The sequence below is a fragment of the Pseudophryne corroboree genome, chromosome 1, assembly GCF_028390025.1.
Source record: "Pseudophryne corroboree isolate aPseCor3 chromosome 1, aPseCor3.hap2, whole genome shotgun sequence".
NCBI classification, from domain to species: domain Eukaryota; kingdom Metazoa; phylum Chordata; class Amphibia; order Anura; family Myobatrachidae; genus Pseudophryne; species Pseudophryne corroboree.
In genome coordinates, this window is record NC_086444.1 from 784,926,565 (window position 1) to 784,942,827 (window position 16,263).

Consider the following 16,263-nt stretch of genomic DNA (forward strand, 5'->3'; position numbering starts at 1 on the left):
CTAAAATGCAGTACAGGTATGGATGTATAGTATACTTGATGACACAGAGGTAGAACAATGGACTACTGTACCATACTGCTATATATATACTGGTGGTCACAGCAAAATTCTGCACTGTCCTCCTACTATATACTGCGCACAACTAAAATGCAGCACAGGTATGGATGCATAGTATACTTGACGACACAAAGGTAGAGCAGTGGACTACTGTCCCGTACTGCTATATATATATACTGGTGGTCACAGCAAAATTCTGCACTGTCCTCCTACTATATACTGCCCACAACTAAACTGCAGCACATTTTATGCATAGTATACTTGACGACACAGAGGTAGAGCAATGGACTACTGTACCGTACTGCTATATATATACTGGTGGTCACAGCAAAATTCTGCACTGTCCTCCTACTATATACTACGCACAACTAAAATGCAGCACATGTATTAAAGCATAGTATACTTGACGACACAGAGGTAGAGCAATGGACTACTGTACCATACTGCTATATATATACTGGTGGTTACAGCAAAATTCTGCACTGTCCTTCTATTATATACTGCGCACAACTAAAATGCAGCACAGGTATGGATGCATAGTATGCTTGATGACACAGAGGTAGAGCAAAGGACTACTGTACCGTACTGCTATATATATACTGGTGGTCACAGCAAAATTCTGCACTTTCCTCCTACTATATACTGCGCACAACTAAAATGCAGCACAGGTATGGATGCATAGTATACTTGACGACACAGAGATAGAGCAAATGACTACTGTACCGTACTGCTATATATATATATACTGGTGGTCACAGCAAAATTCTGCACTGTCCTCCTACTATATACTGCGCACATCTAAAATGCAGCACAGGTATGGATGCATAGTATGCTTGACGACACAGAGGTAGAGCAGTGGACTACTGTACTGTACTGCTATACTGTATATATACTAGTGGTCACAGCAAAATTCTGCACTGTCCTCCTACTATATACTACAATGCAGCACAGATATGGAGCGTTTTTCAGGCAGAGAACGTAGATATTTTCAGCACACTGAGCACAGATATTTGCAAGCACACTGAGCACAGATATTTGCAGCCCACTGAACACAGAAACTGAGAGAACGCAGCCACGTCCTCTCGCTATCATCTCCAAAGCACGAGTGAAAATGGTGGCTATGCGCAGCTCCTTATATAGAATACGAATCTCGCGAGAATCCGACAGCGGGATGATGACGTTCGGGTGCGCTCGGGTTAACCGAGCAAGGCAGAAAGATCCGAGTCAGCCTCGGAACCGTGTAAAATGGGTGAAGTTCGTGTGGGTTCGGATCTCGAGGAACCGAACCCGCTCATCACTACTTTTCAGGCATATGCAAGATTTCCGTTTTCAGAGTGACAAATATTGTCAGGTATGCAACCATATTTACAAATCAAATATCATCACTAGGCAATACTACAGTGATTGTGACTGTCTACTCTCTGCCAATGGCATAGCAGTAGGATCAACAGCCGTTCTAATTGTGTCTGGGCCGACTGTACAGCAACCCCTACCTGCCTGTAGTCTTATGTGTTAAACACATGCAGTGACCTGTTATTATGTGGAGCGATGACAACAGGGGAATCTGGATGATAGGTCGACAGTTAATAGGCTGACAGTTACCAGGACGACAGGAAATAGGTCTACCCTATATGGTTGACATGCATAGGTCGACAGGAAGAAAAGATTGACACGGTCAATAGGTCAACTTGTAAAAGGTCAATAGTGCTTAAGGTCAACATGTTCAAAAGGTCAGCAGGTTCAAATGGTTGACTTGACACAAGTTTTTTTAATTATTTTTCAAGTTTTTCAACTTTTTAATCCTTTAACATCCACATGGACTATAATTGGAAATAGTAACTGAGCACAGTGAGACACCTTGCCAGAGATGTGGAGAATGAAGCAAGCTCGCGAGGGTGCACGTTTTCACTACTTTGACTCTTACATGGTTTAACTTACAAATTGATACAAAAAACAACAAAAAACCTGTGTTATCCATTTTTGTGTCGACCATATTGATCTTGTCACCATGTCGACCTTTTCTATCTGTTGTCCTTTTCAGGCGTCTACCTTATTTCATATTCACCTATGGACCCTGTTGACCAGGTGCATGCTGACCATATGGGGTCGACCTAGTGACTGTCGACCTAACTATGGTCAACCCAATGAACCACACCTGACAACAGAACAGCTGTCCTTTTAAAATTCACCAGGAGAACATTAATAGTAATTAAAAGTAGTGGTAAGCACCGATCCCATGTTTTCGATCTGAATTTCTTTCCCCAAAAAATTATAAAAGCAGCTAAAATCACACAATTTGAGCCTGTTTTGTTTCTACAGTATTATTAACCTCAATAACATTCGTTTTCAGTCATTTTAAGTCAAAGAGCAGCAGCACAACACATACGGCAATTATTTCTGTTTAAAAATTGTATTACAAATTAGTAATGTATTAGCAATAACCAATCAAATCAACTCACAAGTACTTTCAATAGGAAACAAGACAACACAGAAAGTGACTAAGAATCGTGTGTGGAATGGCATTGCTCAAAAGTACTGTAGTAGTTAACAAACAGTGTACAGTACATACCCACATTGCATGCCTGTTCTCAGTTCCCAATCTGCACATCCGTCCTTGGTGCCCTGGGCCACTGATGACTGGCACTCTGTGACCATGTAAAGCCCTGATCAATCAGCCTTTTTGTTGAGTAGCTTCCCAAAGTTTCCTCAACCATAAAAACAATGTTCTGAACCTGCTGGATACATTGTGGGGTACAGTGCAGAATACATTGTGACACACAGTTAAATATTGAGTGGGTTACAGTGCAGGACACACAGTGTGGGTCGGATACAGTGCAGATTCAATACAGTGCAGGTCAGATACAGTGTGTGTTGGATACAGTGCAGGTTAAATGCAGTGTGGGTCAGACACAGTGCAGTTTACAGTGTGGCTTGGATACAGTGTGGGTCGGATACAATGCAGGTTGGATACAATGCAGGTTGGGACACACATTGGGGGTCGGATACAGTGTGCATTAAAATGCAGGTTAGATACAGTGCAAGTTGCATACAGTTCAGGTCTGATACAGTGCAAGTTGGATACAGTGCGGGTTACAGTGTGGGTTAAATACTGTGCGGGTTGGATAGAGTGAGGGTTACACTGCAGTTTGGAAACAGGTTGGATACAATGTGGGTCAGATTCAGTGCAGGTAGACATGTCAGCTGTATTAGTGTAGTAGTGTACCTACTGTGACCGCAGACCTGAGGGCGCCACCCCCCTACCGATGGTAAATGCCCCCCCCCCCCCCAAATTAGTGTCTGTGAGGATGATGATGGACCGAAAGCTGCAGTACACAGAACTTCTCTCAGTGCCTGCCTTCCTGGCTTGCGTGTTTTTTGCTCTGCAGTGCAGCTGCAACCTGTAAGGATGGGAATTCAGAGATCCATTGGCTGGGAGCTGTGAGCTGTGAGATCAGCTCATTCAGCCAATCAGGGGTTTGATGATTGATTTCTATGGGACTTGCCGCCCAAATCCAAAACTCCAGAGATCCGAAATCCAACACCGGGAAGATGATGTTTTGGCTCATTATCGGATCCGAGGCAGGCTGGTAGATCCGAGTCCTAAAAAGACAATTGAGTGAGTGCGCTGTCAGCGGCAGCCGGTATAGGGATGGTTAGTCCCTAGAAAGTAGATACAAAACAGAAAAAAATATACTGGCGCCGGCTGAATCTCCAAAATGAAAGAACGGAAACAATGGTATCAATTAAAAAATAAAATAAAACATTTATTAAATAATATGAATGATGGGGAATAAATAAAAATAGCTGATGTAATATCAAGAGGGTAATTAAAATTATTCAATTGAGAGTCACTCAGTTTATCCTATGACCACTTGTATTTTCATTAGGCAGTAAATACTGGTATTCTGGCTAGAACTCAGTCCTCCAAGGTATCCTCATATAATTTCAGATATGGATATTACCATGGTCTCAGATGAAGGTCCCCTTGGTTCTCAATAGCAAATCGAGGTCCAATAGCAGCAGGGGAATAGTAGAGACTTCAGATGGAAAATGATGATATGGATCCTGGAGGGTTTAAAGTCCAAATTTTGCCAGATAATTCCAGATGGTCACCGCCAGCATCCTGAGGAAGCTGGCGGTGACCTAGTCCAGCGAAACGCGTTGAGCTACAAAGCTATATCCTTTTTTGACCACGGGCACTTCAAACCACCATCTGGAATTATCTGGCAAAATTTGGACTTTAAACCCTCCAGGATCCATATCATCATTTTCCATCTGAAGTCTCTACTATTCCCCTGCTGCTATTGGACCTCGATTTGCTATTGAGAACCAAGGGGACCTTCATCTGAGACCATGGTAATATCCATATCTGAAATTATATGAGGATACCTTGGAGTTCTAGCCAGATCCGAGTCCTAGCCTAGATCCACATGTAATCTGTTGAAGTTGGGGTGGGCTTGGTTCTCATCTCTAATTAAAAGTAACACTGATGAGACCTGTATATAATGTGCCTGATATAAGTACTACCTGTATAAATCAGATGTGTGATCTCAGCATGACCTGCAGGGGTTAAAGTGTGTGTGTGTGTGTGTGTGTGTGTGTGTGTGTGTGTGTGTGTGTGTGTGTGTGTGTGTGTGGGGGGGGGGGGGGGGGGGGGGGGGGATGAGGTGAAACTGAGTTCCACCAACTGTAATGGTAGGGGGAACTAGTTCCACCACCTCCATTTCCCTGCACAGTAATTCCAACAGAAATACCTGCCCCATCACCTACATCCATGGATGATGCAAGCAGCGCTAGCAGGGGCAGATTGGGATAAAAAACCAGCCTGGGAAATTTGTGGGAGCAGCCCTAAATGGGGGTGGGATCTGTAGAGGGACCGAGTCGTCCTCCTCCTACTTGCTCCAACACTAGATCTGTCTAACTTGATTTTAAAATGTACACTCTTACCCAACTGCTGTAGTATTTGTTTTTATCCTATATATATATATATATATATATATATATATATATATATATAGTCCTTATAGTTATTGGGGCACACTTGTACAACCCTATCCTTGATGTATGAGCAGTGTCGGACTGGGGCATGTAGGGCCCATCGGGGGAATGCAGTGGTAGGGGCCCATGTTAAGGGTGTGGCCAGTCTGCTACCTCTTTGGTTTGACTAACCATTAGAGAATGCAACGTCTGGTTCTCTTCATAAATATATACAGTAAATTCAGCTGCTGCATGCATAATGTACCAGATTAATAACAGATTAATAACAGCAATGCACTGTAGAAAATACACCATAGTCCAGTATAAGGTAACATATGTATAATGTATAATTCAAGTGCACAGTCTGGAACCTGATCCTTAGAGCAGAAGGTGGAACCCCCAGACAGCGTGAGCCTACCGGTGGTTTCCCCTGTGCCCCTGTGGGCTAGTCCAAGCCTGTGTATGAGATCCATCTAAAATCAGTACACAGCACAAACATGATACTATTTTACACTGTACTTAGATTGGGATATAATTGTGTTTAGGCACGCAGACCCCAGAACTTGGTGGAAAATGAACTCATGAGCTTAGTGTCCATGTATGCAGGGAAAGGGGATGTGAAAGATATTTTCTGAGGCCTTATTGTGCCTTACTCCTTGGAGTTGTTCCTGGAACAATTAGTGGGAATTGGGTGAAAGCCCGAACACCGGACTGGCTCCCTGCAGCGACCTCTGCAGCTGTAGAGCTCTGTATGCGTTTCTCCCTGCAAAGTTTGCTATGTGCCAGCTGTCACATACACTGGGATACATACAGAGAACTCCACAGCGCAGGGAGTCTGAACAGCTCTGGCTTCCACTCATTCCTCAATTACTGTAGTCTTGCTCCCTGGCTTCATATGCCTGTCAGTCACTGAATATCAATGCAAACGTATATGTTGCAAATGGCCAACACTCCCTGCCTTCCCACTTTACATATATATGAGTAACCAGCCACCCACAGTGCCTGGGATCGGTCAAGATGCTGGCTATTGGGATACCGACACCCGTGAGAATAGTGATGCCAGAATCCCGAAAAGGTCAGGACACCAACGCCGGAATCCTGACAGCTGGCATCCCGACAGCCAGAATACCAACAGCTGGCATCCGGACCGTGAGTATAGCAGGAGTGTTAGGTTCAGGGCCGGGGGTTAGGTTTAAGCACCACCCCGGAAAGTTAGGGTTAGGCTGCTGTAGGGGAGAGGTTAGGGTTAGGCTGCGGGGAGGGGGGGCTAGGATGAGGCAACAACAGGGAGGTTAGGGTTAGGCGGTAAGAAGGGAGGGTTAGAGGGTAGGGGAGAGGGGAAAACAGGGCTAGCTCAACCAGATTCCAGTTGTCGGGATGCCGGCTCGGTATACTGAATGCCGGTATCTCATATCCAACCTGTGTGCCACAGACAGGGAGTGGTGTCACAGGCCAGCAGCCCACAGCCAGGGCACATTAACCCTTTGCTGCCCATAGACACACTGACAGGACACACACTGACATTATTACACATGTAAGCTGCTGGTACCTGGTGCACATCGCAGGCTCCCAGACAAGTGCAACACTCTCAGCATGGTCAGGTCACTAATAACATTGGGGTTGGCCCTCTTCCATCTATTGGTTGCTCCTAGTGGCTGATTGGTTGGTGCAGCCATCAGAATGTGAGGGAGCAGTATTTGGTGCAAGCTGATTGGCTACCACTGCCATCAATCATGCAAGTTGAGAGGACGGAGAACTGTATGGAGCCAGGCTGGGCAGCCATGATCATAGTCATACAGACTTCACATCAATGCTTCTGCTACTGTGACCACTCAGCCTGGTTAACACACAGTCACTGCTCGGACATATGGCCACAAAGGCAACGCACCTCAGGATCATTGATCAGCAATAAAAAGTGGAAACACCTCAGGCTCATTGATCAGCAATGCCCGCTAAGCGCGGCTGCGGTGCTGTGACTGCGTGACAGCAGTCTGCGGCTGCTACTGAGTAAGGGGGGCCTGTCCAGTTGGGTCCAGATCAGTAGTAACCCAGTCTGCGGTGGCTACTGAGTAAGGGGGGCCTGTCCAGTGGGGTCCAGCTCAGTAGTAACCCAGCATGGAGGCAGAGCCATCAGTAGTGACTGATGGATGGGTACTGCAAAGTATTACGGAGAGGAGGGGCTGCTGCGCATGCGCAACAGCTCCGGCTATTTTCAAAGTACTTCCCTGAGCTTCTGTGCATGCGCAGAAGCTTTCAGTTAATGCTGCCGCAATCAGAGTTAAGCTACGATCGTGACTGGCAGCCTGCATGGGGGGTGACAGGCAGCCAGTGAGGGGACGACCGGACTGGCCAAACGGAATCCGGTCTGATGTCCCAGCATGCCAATCCGACCCCTAAATGCTACTGTTAAAGATGAGCTGCAGCTACCTCCCCCTTCATCATGACCTGATGGCTCCATGGTTCACCTCCATTTACAGCCCACCCCTCCTGGTACCCACACACGCTGTGTCTGTTGGAAAGCATTCATCCCCTTCTCAGGTCCCAGTGGCTTCCTTTTCCAGCACGGTGTATGTGATGTCATGCTGTCCCTGCTGCTGAAGTGAAGCGGAGCCATGAAGAGGAGCAAGCTCTGTGCATCTTGAAGACAAGATGAGAGAGGGCTGGAGAGACAAGAGAGATGGGGAAGCTGGTGAAGGGATACAGGGCATTGAGCTGCTGGAGGGACACAGGCAGTGAGCTTCTGGAGTGACAGAGGCAGAGATATGTATAAGGGGCACACTGTGGGCATTATGTGTTTAAGCGGCACTACTGTGGTCATTATGTGTAAGGGGCACTAATATTGTGGGCATTGTGTGTAAGGGGCACTACTATTGTAGGCGTTGTGTGTATAGGCAGCACTACTACTGTAGGCATCTTGTGTATAAGTTGCACTTCTGTGGGCATTATGTGTAAGGAGCACTACAACTGTGGACATTGTGTATAAGGGCCACTACTGTGTGGCATAACATGTATATAGAGTACCATTGTTTATTGCAATGTTAATAAAGGACACTACTGAGTGATATAACCTGAATAAGGGGCATTACTGTGCTGTAATATGAATCAGGGGCACTATATGCTGTGTAATGTGAATAAGATTGTGCTACTGTGTGGTGTAATTTGAATTGGGGTTACTACTATGTGACCATGCTGCTTCTTTGTGAGATCAATGTCCCTTTATAAAGTACGAGAAGTAGGGCACTAATTTATAGTTTGCAGGGGGGTGCCGAAATCACAAGCACTCGTCGATCCACCTGATTTTCGACAAGTGCCGGTGTTTCCGACAGTTAGAAAAACGGCACTTGCATTGAATAGGGCAAATACAAATTTGACCTATTCCTGTCGGAAAGTGCCGGTATTTTTGACTGTTGGAATTACTGGCACTAATTGAATAGACTTCTTAATCTAACTATGGGCCTTATGTATTTTGGGAGTAAACATAGGGCGGTATTCAATTCTTTTGGCTCCCTTCCACACACATTTTGTTTCTGCTGACGGGTGTGGTATCATCATTTCAGCTCACTACCTGGGGGTAGTGAAGCGCCAAACCCTTTATGCAGCTAAACCTGATTACTACAGTATGGGTGAGGTATGCGCAATAATGGGAATTACTTTAGAAAGGATATTGGGTGTGATATGTCATTTGAATACCGCCCATAGAGTTTTTTTTCTTGATCTGGAGTCTGACAAGCATTAATGCCATTCAGTGAGTTCTATGTAACTAGCTGATATATAATGGCGTGAGCTCTGTTTACATATTTTAGGTGGTTGATGCTTTGCACTTTGTATGTAAAAAAAAGAGATAATTAAAACAGCCCAGTGTGCTTAGTAAATGAACTGTATAAATGTGTGATATAAATACACTAGCTCAGAGATTCCCAAACTGTGTGCCGTGGCTCCCTGGGGTGCCACGGGACACTTGCAGGGGTGCCCTGGGTTGGTGGTCCAGGACCAATTCAAATTATTCATGGTCAATATAATAGGCAAAACCAGTGCTGGTGGCTGCCAGTCATAAAATACTGTATGTTGCCAAACAGAAGCAAATCTTGTCCCTCACCACACAACTGACCCTAAGGATGACATATAAACGCGATATACTTAATGTAATATTTCTTTCTAAATTTCTCAATAAGAAATTTTTGGCCTAGGGGTGCTGTGAAAAAAATTCTGATATTCTGGGGTGCCATGATTCAAAAAAGTTTGGAACCCACTGTACCAGCTATTTAAATCAGTATTTTAAGACATAGAAAAGTGGCGTAATAAAATATCAATATACAGTTTATCTACTGTATGCTGTGCAATGATGTATTGAAATGACCAGTTACTTTTATGCCAGTGATGTAAATTAACATTCTGAATAATAATAATAATAATAATAATGATGGTAATAATAATAATAATAATAATAATTCAATATGTAGTGTTACAAATTATAACTATCCACAACAACAACAACAACACCAATATATAGCTGAATAAATAAATAAATAAATAAATAAGCATCAGTACAGTATATTGGCAGAAAAAATAATAATTTACATGTAAAATGATAGAACCATGAGTCCAGTTGTGTGTTGCAGTACAGCCAGATGCCAATGCCACACATTTGAGTACAATGTCACTGTCGTGTTAAAGCAATGGGATAGAAGAAAAGCTCCATAAAGCTTACAATAGGTCAAATGTAAAGTACATAAATATAATGAGTACATTAAAATATATGCATTACCAGTAGCTGCATTTACAGAAAGTATTGGATTTGTGCATTAATTATTTTGTGCTTCTGATATTAAATTGCATTTTTGAATCTTTCTCTTTTATTTGCAGGTGGTGAAGATGATGATTGTGGTTGTGGTGACGTTTGCAATTTGTTGGCTACCCTATCATATATTTTTTATTGTTACTGCACTCGACATAAAAGTGGAAAGATGGAAATATATCCAACAAATCTACTTGGCTATTTTTTGGCTGGCAATGAGCTCAACCATGTACAACCCCATCATTTATTGCTGTCTAAATAAAAGGTAAAGAAGAAATGTTGGATGTTCGTGGGCTATCAATTAGAGAGCTTGATATGACAATTATGCTTCAAGAATTCAATCAAGTGTTGTAAATGCTTAACAAGGCAGCAAAAGGCAACTCTGTGGGGAGTGAGAAATTCCTTGGCAAATATCCAGACTGTGATCTGTGTCTCATAATTAGTGTTAGATGCAGTTGGAGGCAGCGACCTGAAATAAACTGCTTCATGTGATACATGTCATTCATAAGCTGTAAGATGATAAAATATTTCATACACCAACTGATGGATTTTAATTTGTAACTTCATTGCACCTTTTCCAAAATCTTGTGTATATGTGGGTTTATATACTGTGTGTGTGTGTGTGTGTGTGTGTGTGTGTGTGTGTGTGTGTGTGTGTGTGTGTGTGTGTGTGTGTGTGTGTGTGTGACATCAGTGTGTCCAGACTGTCCAGTGCTCGTTCAGTCCCTCACTGCCAGTCCCTCTGTAATCTCCATGCAGCATTCACCACCATCTTGGTTCCATGCATCTGCCCAGTGAGCTCTCTTGGATTCTCCTCCACCCTGACAGGTTGTACTGCATCTTAAAGGGATCCCTAGCATCTTAAAGGGATCCCTATAGAAATATTCCAATATCCAGAAAAATCTGAAATCCAAAATACTTCTGGTGCCAAGCATTTTGGATATGGGAGACTCAACATGTATCCCAAAAATTAGGGAACACTCTGTTGATAATCTTTTATCTTTTAAATACTATACCCTTAGTTACACCAATAACATTACAACCAATAGGTTTATAGGAAACTGCATGTACAAAACTAAATAAATCTGAACTAAAAAACCATCTATACCTCTGTGTTGCTAAAAATTGTAATTTACCTTGTAGAGACTACAAGCATAACATATTAATATATTGTTTTAATTTATATTCTTCTAATCACAGGTTTATAATAACAACTAAGATTATTTATTGAAGCAGATACAGTAGATGGCATACATGGAAAGTTCAAACTTAACAGAAGTATATGTGATTTATGTTACATAGTGAAGTAATGGGCAGATTCAGTGGCAGAATGTACCAGAGACAATGTTGTCAGTTGCTGCCGTGCGCCCGTCTCAAAGGGAGAAGCCTGACCTCCTCCACTGTCTCTGGAGCACTCAGGGCCGTAATACTGTGACATATGTAGCAACAGCAGCAGTACAGTGCTGATGACATCCTAGAGGAGAAGAGAGGAGAGGGAAGGAATCTCCCTTGGTCGGGAAACGCCTGCCCCCACCCGCCTTCTATCTTTCTGATTTGCTGCCAGCTGCTTATCTAACCCTCCACCAGGAACATCGGCACAGACGACCCACACATGTGCTGCTCTTGGGACCTGGAGTTCAACTTTGGGGTGTACAAAGGGTTGAGTTGAGTAGAGAGATAGCGCTCATTAGCAGCAACCACCTGCAGGCATGAAGAGGGGACTGGTACACCCAGGCAACTTAATGGTGACTGGGAGAAGTGGGGTTACACACCTATATCAGGGCTGAGGGAGCTGCGGACATAGGGCCTAATTCTGAGTTGATCACAGCAGCAAATTTGTTAGCAGTTGGGCAAAACCATGCGCAGTGTGTGTGTGTGTGTGTGTGTGTGTGTGTGTGTGTGTGTGTGTGTGTGTGTGGCGGGGGGGGCAGATATAACATGTGCAGAGAGAGTTAGATTTGAGTGGGGTGTGTTCAAACTGAAATCTAAATTGCAGTGTAAAAATAAAGCAGGCAGTATTTACCCTGCACAGAAACAATATAACCCACCCAAATCTAACTCTCTCTGCACATGTTATATCTGCCCCCTCCCCCTGCAGTGCACATGGTTTTGCCCATCTGCTAACAAATTTGCTGCTACGATCAACTCTGAATTACCCCCATAGTGCATCCTGATGGACACATAGTGAAATCTGCATTGTATATAGACACTAACAGCAGCACACCACAGGCAGCAGCTAATGCAATAGTACTATGGAGCTAAACAACGCTCCCGGAGTTACTACCTGTATTACCTGTCAAAGGCGTACAGTGAATATCAAAGCACAGCAAAACCTTTCATGCTTTCTACTACTATTTTGCCATAGTGACAACATAGGTAAATATACAGTAATATACTAACATAAAAGTGTTTGGGGGTGTTTGTAATGAATTACGCGAGCAGGGGGCACCAACCACTATCTCGCCTCTGGGCTTCTGGTATGAATTCACACCCCTGGGCAGATGTACTGTACCTAGCCTTGGAGAGTGATAAAGTGGAATAAGATCAAGTACCAACAAATGACCTCCTGTCATTTTTCAAACATTGCCTCTAACATGACAGTTAGGAGCTGATTGGCTGGTACTTTATCTCTCTCCACTTTATCACTTTCCAAGGCTTAGTACATCTCCCCCTTACAGTTTAAAAAATATACAGTAGATGTTCAATGAGTTGTCAATATGATCACCCTCTCCTTCCTCCTGTACATATTTACATGTGTTTATGATACCTGCTGTTTTGCTGGGGTGGGGGGCTTATTTACAATCTGTTTTTGCAGAATCTATTCTTTAATATTTGAATAATATGCAAATTTGTTTAAATTTTACTTAATAGGTTTAATGTTTTAAAATTGACATTTACAATTTTTGACATTTTCTTATTGTTTGTCTACAGATTCCGTGCTGGATTCAAAAGAGCATTCAGATGGTGTCCCTTTATTGTAGTATCCAGTTATGATGAATTAGAGCTCAAAACTAACAGATTCCACCCGACGAGGCAAAGTAGTCTGTACACGGTATCCAGAATGGAATCCAGCATGACAGTGGTGTTTGATCCAAACGATGGTGACACCTCCAAGTCTATTCACAGTCACAAGAAAAGAGTTACTTCTAGTGAGTCAACTTTAAATGGATGCTCACGTAAAAACTCCACAGACGCCTCTACAAATTCAGTTATTATTAGCTCTCCCTGTGCATCAATGGATTGCTATTCATGAATTGTAGAAAACGAGATATTAACTGAATGTTGTTGTTTTTTTGTTTTTTTTATAATAATTTCAACATTTATTAATCAAGATGTTAAAAAAAGGCATGCAAATCTAAACAGGCTATTCAGTTTAATTCCACAGTAATTGACTGTATGCATCAGTGGATTTTGGTAGTTTCATACATCCTATCATGGTGTCTAAATGTAGAAAAGGGCTCAATGAGAGTCCCTTATTTCCTACTATTTATAATATATCAAGTGTTAATACAGATGTAGCTAGTGTGCTAGTTAGTGCTGTTTTGTGCATTGACAGTGCAATGGGTGGCATGTTTTGTGGCATTTATTTTTTGTTATAAAATTTACAGAACTTACACAAATAATATTTCAAGTATAATGTCAAAATTTCAACAGCAAAAAGATGCTTACTGTCTAGTGCTGAAAATCAATGTTAGCTTGCAACCGCAGTATACTGGGTAATGGGCATTATTCTCAATAGCAATTTTAGTACAAAAGCAGTATTAGCAATATTGCATTTCTTTTGGGAGTGTAGGAGGTACTTTAAGAGGTCATTGTGACATTCTGGAGACAATCTTAAAGCAACCATTGACATGTACAGTATGTTTCCTCCAAACACTCCACACAGGCTATAAATGCTCAGAGTAAATGGGAAGAGGATACAATCTTGACAAGAACAGATGAAGGACACTTAATCATTTTTTTTTTACTCTTTCATTGCAGAGGACCAGCAGTTCCTTACCGTTCTGTAAATATTCCTCCTCATCCAGCTGTGGGCAGCACAACCAAACTCTTGTGCATTCATACTGTTACCATGTAACTATGCTAATATGTAAGTCAGTGCTGGGCACACCCATTGTGATAAAATATCTGAGAAATACTGTAAGTTGGACACAGAAGACCACGTTGAGATGACTGTACCTCTGAGACCTGCAGAGTCAGCTCATTTTAATCAACTGCAGGAAATTTGCAGCAATGCAAACTAAAATACGTACATTGGTGGTCATTCAGAGTTGATCGCTCGTTATTTTTTTCCGCAACGGAGCGATTAGTCGCTAATGCGCATGCGCAATGTCCGCAGTGCGACTGCGCCAAGTAAATTTGCTATTAAGTTAGGTATTTTACTCACGGCATTACGAGGTTTTTTCTTCGTTCTGGTGATCGTAGTGTGATTGACAGGAAGTGGGTGTTTCTGGCCGGAAACTGGCCGTTTTATGGGTGTGTGCGAAAAAACGCTGCCGTTTCTGGGAAAAACGCAGGAGTGTCTGAAGAAACGGGGGAGTGTCTGGGCGAACGCTGGGTGTGTTTGTGACGTCAAACCAGGAATGAAACTGACTGAACTGATCGCAGTGGCAGAGTAAGTCTCGAGCTACTCAGAAACTGCTAAGAACTGTCTATTCGCGAATCTGCTAATCTTTCGTTCGCAAATCTACTATGCTAATATTCACTCCCAGTAGGCGGCGGCTTAGCATGTGCAAAGCTGCTAAAAGCAGCTTGCGAGCGAACAACTCGGAATGAGGGCCATTGGGGGTAATTCCAAGTTGATCGCAGCAGGAATTTTGTTAGCAGTTGGGCAAAACCATGTGCACTGCAGGGGAGGCAGATTTGACATGTGCAGAGAGAGTTAGATTTGGGTGGGGTGTGTTCATTCTGCAATCTAAATTGCAGTGTAAAAATAAAGCAGCCAGTATTTACCCTGCACAGAAACAAAATAACCCACCCAAATCTAACTCTTTCTGCACATGTTATATCTGCCTCCCCTGCAGTGCACATGGTTTTGCCCAACTGCTAACAAAATTCCTGCTGCAATCAACTTGGAATTACCCCCAATATTTATATGCTTCCCGAAGGCTTTATTATAAGACTCACAGGTGAATTTACATATTTTGCATTTCCACTATTTCATAGAGATTTTTGATGCGGTGCTCCATCAAAAGCAGGGCTGTGTAGTAGGTAAGGAAGAAATCTTAGATACTGTATGCAGCAGCTCCATACCAAAATTGGAGCACCACAGCATATCAGGGAATCTATGTGCAAAAAGTCCTATTCATTTATTCATGCACCTTTCATCCTATAGTATTCTTTTTTTTTTAATATATATGTTTATTGAAGGTTTTTTTGTTTTAAACATGTACATATGAATAAACGTATATAACATGGCAAAACTGTGTAATAATCATCTATACAGAGATATGCTAGTGTACAGTTTAAGAAGCCTGAATATATTGAGAAGATATCTTCCTTTCAAAGAGTATCGGGTACTCCAGCATTAATCAATATATATCTCGGGTTGCCGAAAGACGAAAAATCGCCTTCGGTTAGCACAAGTAACAGTACTGCCACATAAGGAAGTTCGTGAAAAGGCAAGGAGTCAAAATACAATAACATGAAACAAAAATTTAAAGAGATGAAAGAGGTATAGTACATGTGGGGGAGGGGGGGGGGGGGGTAGAAGGGGAAGACACAAAAGGGAAGCAACAAGAAAGGTAGGGGATATATGAGAGGATAAGGGTGAGTGTTAGGGCCTGCCCATAGCACTCATTTTCACAATATACGCGCGCCAGATATAGAGGAGTAATTAAGCACTTGGTATGGTTGTGAAACCTATGTAATTACTCATTCTTTATATTCTAACAAATGATTCATAAGACAACATAGAGCAGTCCAGAGTTTTCAAAATATGATGCTTGGTATGCGTGGGCAGTGTGTCGATGAATGGGCTCCATTTACGGCAAAACTTCTGCGTGCTAAAGAAGGGTGAGGTTAAAACCGTTTTCCTATCGTAGTGCAATAATTGCAATAGTTTCTGCTTAACTTCCGCAAGGGAGGGAGCGGAGCGTTTCACCCAATTAATCAATATACATTTCTTCCCAAGTGTGAGAATCACGCTGAGAAGAGCAAAATTTCTCGGCGTGATCTGCCAATTTGTAAAATTTAAGATAAGGCAAGCTAATTGATCTGGTGGAACGTGTAAAGAAAATATGTTGTTGATATAGGAAAGAAGTTTACACCAAAATTTTCTAATTTTTCTGCATTCCCATACACAATGTATAAAGGATGCATTGGTCTTTCCACATTTTAGACATTCACCAGATTCAGAGGGTACCATGTGAGAACGTTGTACAGGTGAAATGTATGCTCTATGCAAAAATCTAAGGTGCACCTCTTGGAAGTAA

The 16,263-nt window shown here is 42.6% G+C and overlaps 1 protein-coding gene across 2 annotated transcripts in view; it reads left to right on the forward strand.

The window, feature by feature from the left end:
• TACR3 (tachykinin receptor 3) overlaps positions 1-15,241 on the forward strand; it is a 442,628-nt gene extending 427,387 nt beyond the window's left edge. For both annotated transcript variants that reach the window (XM_063918118.1, XM_063918127.1), the window contains 2 exons: positions 9,898-10,094; positions 12,761-15,241. In XM_063918118.1, coding sequence (XP_063774188.1) covers positions 9,898-10,094; positions 12,761-13,082 — 519 coding nt within the window. In that variant the 3' untranslated portion in view covers positions 13,083-15,241. The remainder of the gene's footprint in view (positions 1-9,897; positions 10,095-12,760) is intronic.
• Positions 15,242-16,263: the final 1,022 nt, after the last annotated feature.